General features: G+C 54.3%; 1 protein-coding gene across 1 annotated transcript in view; it reads left to right on the forward strand.

The window, feature by feature from the left end:
• Nucleotides 1–7808: 7808 nt before the first annotated feature.
• The window catches only part of LOC109293138, a 19977-nt gene continuing 14990 nt past the window's right edge, over nucleotides 7809–12795 (forward strand). Inside the window, exon 1 of the mRNA XM_019510980.1 lies at nucleotides 7809–8332. Coding sequence (XP_019366525.1) covers nucleotides 8260–8332 — 73 coding nt within the window. The 5' untranslated portion in view covers nucleotides 7809–8259. The remainder of the gene's footprint in view (nucleotides 8333–12795) is intronic.

Below are 12795 nucleotides of genomic sequence, written 5' to 3' on the forward strand. Positions count from 1 at the left end.
AGGTTGGCTGAGGCTCCAGGCTCACTCAGGTTGCTCCAGTTCCTGTGGTCCTCTATTGCCCTGGGCGGCAGCGAATCATGAGGTGAATGAGGGCACTATACACGTGCTGCCGCTGGGTGCTGAATGCAGCAGGTGGACATGCTCCAGCCAGGACCCAGGCAGGGAGGATGGGGCTGAGCAGGGAGATGAGACCTGGGGTGAATCCTCCAGAACAGACTCTTGTTATGAACCCAGTACCCCGATCTGCTGCCTGGAGTTGGAGGCTGGGAGCCGAGCTCATACAGAGAGAGCCTGTGTAGCAGCTTTCTGGTAACTGGGAGGCTGCCCCAGGCAGGCCATGCTCCCGGAGGTCATTGGCTCCCTGCCCCCCCCATGCTTTAAAGCCCCTTCATGTTGCCAAAGCACAGTTCTTGTGCCAGCCCAGGCATGCATCACTGCATCCATCTGAATGCATGAGGTTTGGTGCGCAGCGGCCTGTGTCCTCAGTGCTTTTCTCATCACCACTCAACAGCCCTTTTGGAACATTTGCCCAGAGGTGCAAAGTCCTTGTTGCCTTTGGGAGCTGCAGCTGCTCTGCACCTCTCAACAAAGTAATCTAGAAGGTCTTGCTATCCTTATGAGGGAGGGCAGGACATTCCCAGAGGCCACTCTGTGAAATCTGCCATGATCAGGCTTTCGCATCTCTTTCCACTGTGCTGTTGTGATGGGAGTGTGCGAGACAGAGAGCGAGAGGATTAATTAGGGTTTGCAAAGTGCTCTGGGACCCTCCGAGGGAGGAGGCTACTTGTAAAGTGCTAAGCAGTGTTGCCATCAGCGCAGGCCCAGGAGGGAATATTCCACAGAAGAGTCTCGATCACTAACGCTCCATGATAAATTATAAAACACTGCATTTCTCTCCAACGTGCATTCTCTCCCCGCTCCCTCAGGCAGCCCACTCTGTTGCCTGCTGGTAGGAACGTCCTATTTTACAACACAAGCCTTTTGGGGTTAAAAAACAAAATCCCCTTTTTGATTATTTGCAGGAGCGAAACACAGCGGCAGCCCTTTGTGCTTCCCCATTGCCGTGCCTTTCATCCGAGGAGGAAAAAGCATCTTGCAGACAATAATGAATTAGGCTTCCCAGCCCCCTGCGAAGCATTCCTCTTCCCTCAGGAGGCAGGAGTGCGTATCAGGACCTGGAAGTGTAATTTGAATTGTCTAATCGTGGCCCTGCTTAGTGGGGTTGGTTCTCCATTGCCCTGTGCTTTGCATGATCTGTTATAGCTGTGCAAAGCGAATATGAAACCCAGAAGTGTGTTTGACCCACTTTGCACTGCTACATGTGATTGCCTGGTACCACGTGTAGCCAGGAATCGGGCCCCAGGTGTTTCTCCAGCCCACTGCAGCATCATATGCAGTTGCTTGGCAAACATTAATGGGTTTGTCTGCACACTTGGGATGCAGAGAAGTTAATATTAACATTGCTCCCATTTGGTGGGGAGGGAGGGGAGGGCAGTAGACTGGGGCTGGGATATGTTTGGGCCCTGCCTGTTCCAAGTATTGACTGTTCAGGGTTTAACTCCTGGACGGAGGAGTTTAGTGATTTTCATGGACATGACTGCCTTTCTGAAGGGGAGGGAGTTGGGAAATGGGTGTGCCAGACAGGGACAAGGGTCTTAGATGCTGAAAGTAAGCTCCTGAGGCAGCCAAGCAGATGATGTAGTGGCTGAAACTGGTGATGCTGTGCTGCACGTGGCCAGCTGGCACCCTCGGACAGGTCTGCTGTGGTCTCCTAGTGTCAGGTTATGCAGTGAATTGCACTCATGGTAGCTCAAGCCAGGGTCCTCAAGGCTTTCCACTTGGCAATGGAAGTGTCTGATGTCCCTGGGGGTCTAAACAGGGAGACCCAAGAGCACCCCGAGACTGTGAACCTGGGCTGGGCATGCAGCCTTCATCAGTAATGGCGAAAGAGGCCAAGTCCGGCCATGTCCCGCTTGCAGGTCCCTTCCTCATCCCTCTTCCTCCAGGCTGAGTCAAGCTTCTGCTGCCATCTGATCTGAGGGGAACAAATGGCTCTTGCCATCTCTGAACCTCCTGGACCTGCCAATGACCAGCCACTGAAAAGAGCCCCGGGTGCCCTGCAGATGGTAGGGTGGGGAGTGGGTTATGGATCACTGTTCAGCAGGGCCTGTTGCCACTTTAGTGAGTATTGATTCCTCCCTGCTCTGCACCACCCATGCGAGAAATACTGCTCTAGCCTGGCTGGGTACATACAGCACTGCCATGATTTACCAGGCTCCTCGCCTACCCCCGCCTAAGAGTCTTCAGGTGCAGGTAGTTAACATGCAGCCCTGCTCATTGGAAAGCTCCATTAAGGCATCCTGAGAGGCAGGGAACCAAAGGAATAGCCATGCTAGCCATGTTCCAGCTGATCACGCAGGGAGCTCTTACCCCCCTGGTCATAGGCAGTGGAGTCTAGTGACCAAGTGATGCAGCTGGAGCTGGGGAGGGCCAGGCTCTGCTCCCCTTTCCAGGCAGTACAGGAACCCATGAATGTGGTCTCTCCTCTGTTCACTGCCTCTTGATGCAGGCAGCTATGGCAAGGTGTTGTTGGGTGATGTGAAAACCCTGAGCTCATGGGGTGGAGCTGGCTCACCCGCATGCTCCAGGGCACACATCAGCAGGGTCAAGAAGGAAGTGCAGCATTGCATAGGCCATCAGGTGCCTGACAGGAGTTGTTCATCCAACACAGGCTGCCAGACCAAGACAGCAGGACTTAAATGATGCATGTGCTAGTCCCTGCCCTGCTCCAGATATATTATTCAGGCCGGCAGGCTCCTGGCCCTGGCACAAGTAGCCACAGCCTGAGCTGGGGCAGTAAATCTTTGCGAAGTAACTGGTTTTCTGTGGGCAGCAGGTGATGAATGGCCACGGCCGTGGCACGAACCTGTTCCCTACGTGGAGGGGCTGGAGCTGGAGTTGTTCAGGATCGGCGGCTCTTTCCTGGGCTTGCAGTCCCCTCTGGTGGAAAGCAGCGACCATGCAGCTTCTTGGAGGCTCCTTCTCTTTTTCCAGCCTCTTGCTGTGGTGAGTGCAGGCGGTCAGGCTCACAAGGGGGCTCCTGGCTGATGTTTCCTAGCTGGTGGGAGACAGTGGGTCTGGGGTCCCCTCTGGCCCTGCAATCACCAAGTCCGAAGCAGGTGATAAGTCATTCCGTGTTGTTTTCTTCCTCGCCACATTCTTCTCCGTGGCAGACTCCATTTTGGCACGTACCCTGGGACCAAGTCACCCACCATGGGTGTCACCGGCTCCACACGAGCATTGAGGCTGGCTGGGCAGGACCAGCCTTCTGCTCCCCCTAACCCCTGCCCCTTGTGTCCCTCCTTGCATGCTACCTTTGTCCCTCATGACTGTAACTTCCTAACCCAGTGCATCTGCACATCTTGTTATCACACCTGTGTATCAGGGATATTGCTTTACCCAAAGAGTTCATCTACCTGTGTATCAGGGCTCTTGGGGTGTCCATAGCTCCACAGTCAAGCCATCATCCCCCGGCGGGGTCTGCCTCAGCCCCAGACAGTGTCCACACACTAACACTTCCCACCCACTTCATGCCCTGCGTAGCCACTGGAGGGCAGCTGTAGCTTTCTGATGGTGCCAGGGTCTGTTCTGGCTCAGAAGAGCTGAGAGATGTAGGTAGCTACGAAGTACATATGTAGTACATAGATAGTCAGAAATCAAGTGGAAGACAAGGTAGATTTGCACCTTTAAACTAAGCAAAGTGTGGGGCTGTGCAGGTGTGTGTGTAGATATATAGCACAAACTTCCAGGAGCTGCAGCTCGCTTCATCAAATGTTGTGAAAGATGTAGGCAGGCAAGGTTCTTTGAATAGAGGTGATATCTTTTATTAAAACAACTGAGTAGTTGGAAAAAAGTTCTTAGCAAGCTTTCAGGCACAATCACCCTTCATCAGGCATAGGAAGATGGGTGATTGCGCCCAAAAGCTTGCCAAGAACTTTTCTCCAACTATTCAGTTAGTTTAATAAAAGTTATCACCTCTACTCAAAGAACCTTGCGCCTGCCTATGTCTTTAGACCAATGTGGCTACAGCCAAAAACCCAGTGAAAGATAGATAGATAGATACTTGGGCTAGTCTATAAGGTTCATACTTGCTGCCCTACATTGGCTGAACAGTTGTGTGTCATGCCTATAACTTGTGTGCTTGTGTGCACATGTGCTTAAGACCCGGCTTGGCTGGGATGATGTAGCTGGGTCTGATCCTGCTTGAAGCAGTTTGCAACAGGCAGACAGACGGCCAGAGAGGGAGGGTGGACAGATGGAGGGGCAGTCTGTGATTGCATCAAGACCATGGCTCACTTCCTGCTGGGCTCCCTGCACACACAGTTCCCATGGGCAAAAACCCCTGGGCTTTTATGAGTCCAAGTTCAGGGGAAAACCACACTCCCAGACATGGCCATGCATAAGAGTCATGCGTGCTCCCACTGCCAAGAGCAGTGGTGTTGCAGCCGCATGCAGCTACCCAACCAAGAGTACGTGCAATCATAGAAAACAAGGGCTGGAAGGGACCTCAGGAGGTCACATCTAGTCCAACCTCTGGCGGCTCCCTTCCCAGTTTCCAGACCTCTGTCTCTCTCTTCCTTGGGTCCATTCCAGGTAGCTCCATGCAAGTGACTGGAGCCCCTGGCTCTGCCCTCCAAGGTGTATTCTCCACCCCTTATTATGCCTCACCTCCGTCTTATTGCCGCCACATGGAAACAACCTCGGTCCACACAGCTGAGCTGTGCTTGGGGCTGCTGGGTCCTGGATCAGACCCCCCCAGAGCTCCCTGTTTTGTGTTTGAGCCTGTACGTGCAAGATGAGGATCCTGGGCTGGCTTCAGACCTGGATCTTGGAGCAGGGGAAGTGCTGCACCCGGTTCCTGCCCAGGCAGCTGTTTGTCTGCGGTCTGTGGAGCAGGAGTCTGTGTCTGGGCTGGCTGCAAGCTTCCTGCCAGGAGCGATGGATCACGGTACGGGGTTATGGGGTTGGAAGGGGCCAACGATCGCGCCTGCGTTGACCGTAGCACACGTGTGTGAGTGTAACTAAAGTGCACAAGGTTTAGAGTGGGGGCTCTTTGGGCAGGGGCCACATCTTGCTTTGGCTTTGTACAGCTTCTAGCACCATGGGGTCCCAATTCGCAGCTGGTGCCCCCATGGGAGAGGCTGTACTGGTGCTAGCAGCACATCAAGGTGAGGGGAGGTTGCACTCTTCCTCCCCACAAGGTGCCATGAAGGAGCTGGGCTGTGGTGTAGTGCAGCCACCAAGTGAGAGCTTGGCTCGCACCTTTCTCACCGCAGCATCCCGTCTGGCTAGGAGCCAGCTACATGCCGGCTGAGGCTGGGGGGGACCATTTGGGCAGGGAGAAAGTGAGGCTGCCCGGCCTGCAGTGCCCGGGAGCTGGGGCAGGAAAGAGGCCCTGTTGTCAGTGCTGGGGCAGGGCTGCTGGGCTCCTCTCTTCCTCCCCACGCCACTAAATCAGCAGCTCTGCCCTACTCCTGGCCTCATCCCCATCAGTTCTGCTGCATTGGGAGTGTGTGTGTGCACGTACATGTCTATGGGGGAATTACAGCCCTATCACACCAAAGCCACGCACAACTCATGGCAGTGATTCTTCCCCACGAGGCCCCATCTGCAATGCTGTCCTGAGCATCAGGGAAGCCACTAAAGCAGTGGCCGCATCCTGCCTAGCCAGCTCTGCGCCCTCGCCTCCGGGCTCTCCTGGCTGTCCAAGGCGGGCAGGGCTGTGCTGTGCCCTGGGACCCCCAGCAGCTGGAGCAAACCCTTCCCAATCACGGTGGGCACAGATCGGAGCAGCTCTGGGGTTGCTCTACCTTGTGCTGCAGCGCAGCCTGGCACTGACAAGCTCCCAGCTTGCTCTGGGCCTTGACAGCTCCCCTACCCCATCTCCTGAGCCTCTGGGAGATGAACGGCTCTGCGCCAGTCCTTCTGCCGATTGCAACAGTCTCCCGCACCAGGAAAGTGTGAAGCACTGCAGTTCTGAGGACCACGGCAGCAGCTTGCATGGGTGCCAGTGCTACCCCCAGGCATTCACAGAGGAACCCGTCCAGCCACGGAGCCATCTCGTGGGGGAAATCTCTGCTGCCAGCTGGAGACTATGGACTTGAATGGCTTTAGGGGATGAATTTCTGGGCTGGGGAGTTTAACCCTCTATCCCAACCCCCGACTTGGGCTGGGTCTCATTCCTTGTGGATGGTGCTGTGCAGGTGGATGCTAGGGAGGGGGTGGCAGGAGCCTGGTGGGACATCCCAACCCATCTGCCCCCTGGGTCTGATGTGCAACCCCTGCAGCGCTGAGATTGCCCGTTTGCGGGAATTGCCTGCAGCTCTGCCCCGTCTCTGTGCAGACTGCAAAGATGCAGGTTCCCTCTAGGCCTTCTTGGGAAGGCCAGCCTTCACCCCCCAGCGCCTTCTGCTGCTTCAGCCCTTTTGCGGTGCAGTGGGTTTCCCCATCAGCTGGCAACTGAAATCAGGAGCTTTCGCTTCCTCTCTTGCAAGCAAAATGCAGTGGGGGGAAACCCATGCCCCAAGCCCCATCCTGGAAGCCTGACCACCACTGACCCCTACTCACAGGAGTGCTCCTGCAGATGCACTGTGCACCAGCATTATTTCCCAAGAGCATATGATGGTCACAAGGCCTCGCTGAGAGCCCAAGGACGTGTCTTGAGACCTCAGAAGATGCCACAGAAAGGGACTGGATTAATTAGTCAGCTGGGAGTGGGTTAATTCTCTTAAGTGACTTTCCAGAGCAGCAAACAGCAAGGCAGGAAACAGCTGGCATCTCCCCCTCCAGACTTCCTTCTCCAAAACAAAACATGCCACAAGGAAGCTCTGTGCTCCTTTCTTACCACCCAAACACGCTCTTTCCTTCTGATTAAGGGCACTCCCCTGTTTCCAGCCATTGGTCTCGCAGCCCTTTGCTGAGCAGGGCAACAAGAATGGGGCAGGAATCTCCTCCTCCCTGGAAGATGGCATCAACGTGGGGTGAAATCCTTTTCTAAGTGCTGCAAAATGTATCCAGCTCCTGGTTGGAAACACAGATTTTTTTTTCTAGTTTTGGGCTAAAAGTATGAAATAAATGCCCACCCAGTCCTGGGGCTGGGATGGATGAGGGCAAGTTTCCAAGAACAGCAGATAGTTTCTGCAGAAGTTTTTGGGCAACTGGAAACAGAATTTTCCACCCCAAAAAAGTTTAAGCTGGAAGGCTCTGCCCTGTCTTTGTTTATACCTCCCCGCTCCCCCCCAGATCTGCACAAATAGCTCGCTCGGGGTTGCATGTCAGCCCGGAGCCAAGGACAGAACCCAGGCATCCGGCTCATGGTCAGGGGGGGAAGATACTGCCATCCCTTTGGGGACAGCTGGGCCACATATGGGTGTGGGTTCTCCCTCTCCTCTGTGGCAGGGGCAAGAGAGGAGATGGTTGGACCAGCTCAGACCCAGGGCCCATCTCTGCCAGTTTCCTGCCTCCCAGTGTCATCCCATTGCTCTGTCTTGTGCAGAGGAAGGTTTTGCCTTCAAGAAACCAGCTCCCCTTGACGCTGGAGCAAGGGCAGGTGAGTGCAGCAGGGTCCTTGCAGGACCTGACAGGTGGGTTCAGCGGCCTTGGGGCAGAGGCAACCCAGCCCCGGCACAGGCTGCCAGGTGCACCATTGTTTTGCACCAATGTAAAAAGCTGCAAGTTTCCAAGCAGAGGCTGGAAAGGAGTCTGCCTGGGCTGGAGCAGGATCTGGCATCTGGCAGGGGGCTGAACTAGGTAGTCTGAGCTGCTGCATCCACTCCTATGATTTCAAACGATCTGGTGCAAAACCGGTGCCTATACCGGCCCCAGCGCCCTCCTTACAGCACAGGATTTAGCCCCTAGCTCAGAGGGATTCCCATCTCGGGAACCACATCCTTTTAGCATCCTGCTGGAGGATTCCTCAGGACACCCACGCTCAGTTCTCACCTGGCACCCGGGGTGTGCAGTCAGGACAGCCCAAGCTGCAGCCGACTGGGAGCATCTCAGTCTCCTCCAGAGGTGCCCAGCACCTTCCGCCAGGCCATAGTGGACGAGCACTCAGCCCATGCTTGTTCTCTCCATGCAAGCTCGAGGCTGCAAGCTTCCTGCAGAGTGTGCCATTGGCCAGCTTTGCTCCTCCCCGGCGCTGCTCCAATATTAGTCTCTGCCCACGGATGAACAGAGAGCCGCCAGAGCAGTGAGAACATGGATGGTGAAGCGGCCTGTGGCCGTGCCTCTCTCCTGCTATTACTCATGATGCTGATCAGCCTCTGGCCAGGTGAGTGAGACTGTCCGCAGGGTGGAGCAGAGCCAGGCACGGGGCAGCAGAGGGGATGGGCGGGTGATGTGAACTGTAGGGAGGAACAAGGGCTGGAAGGGAGACCATGGACCCAGCAGGTGGGTTTCTCCCTAGTGCACCCATCTAAGTGCCCTTTGTAGCTGGGGAGCAACTGGATGCTGAATGAATACCAGGGAAAGAGCGAAGACAGGCACACGGAGTCTTAAGGATCCTCTATCCCAGCCAGCAGAGGTCTGTTGCTAGCTGTTTTCTAGAGCATTGTCTAATCAGGCCAGTAGATGCTGCGTCTGAGCACGTGAATTCAAGGATTCATGACCGGGTCATGCAACACGCCTGATTTCTTCCTTCTGGCGATGCCAGGGAAAGGAGCCTGCTCCATGCAAACTTGTCTTCTGGCCTTTTCTGTGCCACAATCCAGGCACTCGGCTGGTTAGGAGCAGGGCAGCGTGGCCTGGCCCATTTGTACCAGCCAAGGGGCTGATGTGGATCCCCCCACAAAAGAGCTTCCTTATCTTTTACTTGGATAATCGGTGGATGCGCTGCTTCTCCCCCAACTCTAAGGGAAAACCACAGCAAGAAGATCAGATTACCAGGGAGCCCTGCATCCCTCAAATACAACCCTCTGGCCAGATTTAACGTTGCCCGGTAATTGAAGCATCCTCATCCCAGTCTCAAGCTCTGCTGCTCTGTGATGCAAGGAGATATGACCACAAAACCAGGAACCGCTCTAACAAGATGATTTAGGACTTTGCAGCAAGTTGTGAGTTGCTCCATGATGCTTTGGCAGAGTTCAGACCTGGGACAGAAACTAGGTAACGCTGAACAAACCCAGGTGCCTCCCCTGCTGCTTCCTCCTTTTGTCACATTATTAGACCCGCGCTAGACTAATTCACATCCAGACCCGACCATGGGGATTTAGTCCCAAGCAGCTCAAATTTGTAACCGTTGTCTGGATAAAGCAAAAATAAGTCTCTCTCTGGAGCATCTGTAAGCTCAGGTTTAAGCCTCTTCAACTCTTGGACTTTTCCGTTGTAATCCAGGGCTCTCCTACAAACGCACAGATCTTGTGGGTTGAGAGCAGGGATTTGCTGAGATTAATGTGTTGCAGGCAACTTCTGGGTAAACAAGATAAAATTCAGCTGCTCCAACGAGCTCAGGAAACGTTGTGATTGTAACAAAGTGACCCGGCTTCGGCATTTTTTCCGACCTGTCATTTCCTTAGAAGAACCCAAACAATAAAGCAGGGACCGCGCACGCCACTACCATATAGGTAATGAAAGAGCAGCTAGCAGCCTGAAACGGATGTCAAGATGTCAGAGGGACCCACGCGCCAAAAGGTCAGATGGCCGCTGGCAAACGGCTCGGAAAACCAAGTGGAAAAATGCCGGGTGTGGGAAGAGCAGAAGCGCACGTCTTGCATCCTGTTGGTTGCTGGGACGTGCTTTTGTTTTAACTGCCAGCCTTAAAATGAACTACAAAGGGGTCATTAGAACAAAACATGGCAGCGGTGCTGGAAGGCAATCCAGGGATTGAGGTATCAGATTCATAGGTTTTGTGGGGGTTGGTTCTGGGTTTTGTAAGCCTAGGACAGTTGAAGAGTGTGTGAGCTCCTGAATCGCATGGACCTGACTGACCCAGCGCTAAATCCAGCAGTTTGTTCTGCTTTTGAGGCATTATCTCAATTTCCTGCTTGGCTCTACACTTCCCATGCCTCTAGGAAATGGGAGGAATAACACTCCCCTACTTTGCAGGAGTCTGCTAATATGGGCTGCTGCCTAGGGAAATAGGGTAGCACACCTTTAAATAGCAGGTGAGCCCTACAGGGGGGGACTCACCATGTTCAGAGACCAGCCAGGACAGCAGCCCAGGGCTGCATCTTAGTGGTCTCAGTGGTCCGCGCTGTACCTTGATTGTAACGTGTACAAGCATCCTCAGTGGTCAACTCATCTCGTCTCTCCTGTGTAACCAGCTGACGATGCAGCTGGGCCCCAGCTGTACTTCTGGCTGGGTTGCACCTAGCTGTGAATCCAGAAGCAAGTGGTGGGAGCATCCTCAGAGCCTGACATTTTGGGGGAAGGTAAAGGCAGCTGGTTTGGGCTTGATATGCTGTCCTGGGGGCACGCATATCTCCTGTCTCCCTGCATGCGATGCTGCAGAGCCCAGAGAGCACTTACCACAGCCCCGGCCATGAGATGGGAACCGAGTCATTAAGTTCTCTGGAACCGGGAGTTTTGTGCATGCATCAGCATTTTCACGTCTCGGCTGCCTCCAACGGACCAGATTTTCAGATAAGGTCGGGTGCGCGAAGCGCTGTGTCTACTGGAAAATCCAGCCCCGGCAGTGGGTGCTGAGGTTAAAAGCCAACCTTGAGATCTAAAAAAAACAAACCAAACCGTTTGATTTAAATCAGTGCCTGGTACCATAGAACGGTTAGATGCGGCCTAAGTTCCCTTGCCGTCCTTTTAGCTGCTTCCTTTCTCTCTCCCCAGCCTTGCCTTGTAGCAGATCGAACATGCGCAGTACAGGAAAGCATCCCACCAGCTCCAGCCCATCCAGAAAGAGTCCACCTCCCCCTACCCCCCAAAAAATAAAACCCCAAATGGCCGAACAAAAATAAAGTGGTTGCAGACATTACAGTGGGTTCTCCCCTCTTTGCTGCAGCCTCTGTGTGTCCTATTTGGATTGTTACCCCTGTGGGGAAAAGGGTGTGTGTTGGGGGGGTCCAATGTGTGGCACAAAGGGGCCTTGATCTGGTCCGCTAGCAGACCACACAGTTTTTGCAGTAGCACTATGGGCAGCATTGCCAGGTGGTGCTTCTACACCATCTTCTACATTTGCTCTTTCAGCGTGCGAGCAAGTGGTCAGTCTTGGGAAGACATGCTGTGTGAGGGCAAAGCTCTGGGGGGAGGGAGCAGGGGATTCGCTCTCTACCAGGGACTTCATTCTGGGGGGCAGAGCTGTCCTGTCATGGCCCCGGCGCTGGGCAATCCTTCCTCTCGCTCAGCTCTACGAATTCAGAAGGGAATGAAATGGCCGGAGAGGCAGCTGGGAGCAGAGTTTTGCAAGAGGCAAAAAGAAAACCCAAGAAAGGCAAAGAGGACTCAGCTCAGGCCATGCACCAAGACCCACAGAGACAGCGCAGGGAGGTCGCTTGTAACTTGGCCGGCTGAGGGTTTAGGCACAGCCAAAGCTGCTGGGTTTAATCTTCTTGGATACTCAAGGCACATCTGCTTCTTCTGCCTTGCAGCAAGAGACGAGAGTAGGGAAATTGCAGTCCATGCTGCTCCCTTTGACCTGGCTTATGTCGAGTATTGATGTCTGAGAGGTGGCAGCAGGATCCAGGGATCGCTCCGCCCATCACCGGGGTGGGGGAATAACTTCCAGTTGACTTTGGGGTCTCTAGCCGTGCAGTGCAGTGCTCTCTCCCTGCCCCCAGATGTGGCTCTGAGGTGACGTGACTGTATGCAAACCAGGATACGTGTTTTTTTAAGGCCAGGGAGACTGATTGCCCATGGTGACCCCCTAACAGGCCTCAGACTGTCCCCAGCGGTTCCTTGTCCCCAGCTCCAAGTTCCTAATGGAGCTGGATCCAGAGCTGGCCGGTGAGTCTAAAAGTTTCCTGGAGTCCTCAACACTGAGAGGTGCCCCGAGGCCAGACCCCGGGGATGAGCATCAGGATCTATCTAGAGGGGTCTGTGGAGATCTCAGTGGCTGCATTGGTAGGAGCATTGCTAGCAGATCAAAAGAAGTGATCCTTCCCCTCTGTTCAGCACTGGGGAGGCAACATCTGGAGTCCTGTGTCCAGTTTTGGGTCCCCCATTACGGAAAGGATGTGGACGCACTGGAGAGAGTCCAGTGGAGGGCAATGAAAATGGTTCAGGGGCTGGGGAACATGACTGGTGAGGAGAGGCTGAGGGAACTGGGCTGATTTAGTCTGCAGAAGAGAAGAATGAGGGGGGATTTGGCAGCAGCCTTCAGCTCCCTGCAGGGGGGTTGCAAAGATTTCATAGATTTCATAGACATTGGAGCTGGAAGGAACCTCGGAAGATCATCGAGTCCAGCCCCCCGCCCGAGGGCAGGAAGTCAGCTGGGGTCACAGGATCCCAGCAAGATAAGCATCCAATTTGCTCTTGAAGGTGTTCAGTGTAGGTGCTTGAACCACCTCCGATGGCAGGCTGTTCCAGACCTTGGGGGCTCGGACAGTAAAGAAATTCTTCCTTATGTCCAGCCTGAAATGGTCTTGCAATAGTTTATAACAGTTCGACCTCGTCATCCCTTGGGGCGCTCTGGTGAACAAACGTTCCCCCAGATCCTGGTGGTCACCCCTGATAAACTTATCGGTGGCCACCAGATCGCCCCTGAGCCTGCGCTTTGCCAGGGTAAAGGGCCCCATGGCTCTCAGCCTGTCATCGTAAGGTCTGCTTTCCTGACCTCTGATCATG

The sequence above is a fragment of the Gavialis gangeticus genome, unplaced genomic scaffold (assembly GCF_001723915.1).
Source record: "Gavialis gangeticus isolate Ggan-Ray unplaced genomic scaffold, GavGan_comp1, whole genome shotgun sequence".
NCBI classification, from domain to species: domain Eukaryota; kingdom Metazoa; phylum Chordata; order Crocodylia; family Gavialidae; genus Gavialis; species Gavialis gangeticus.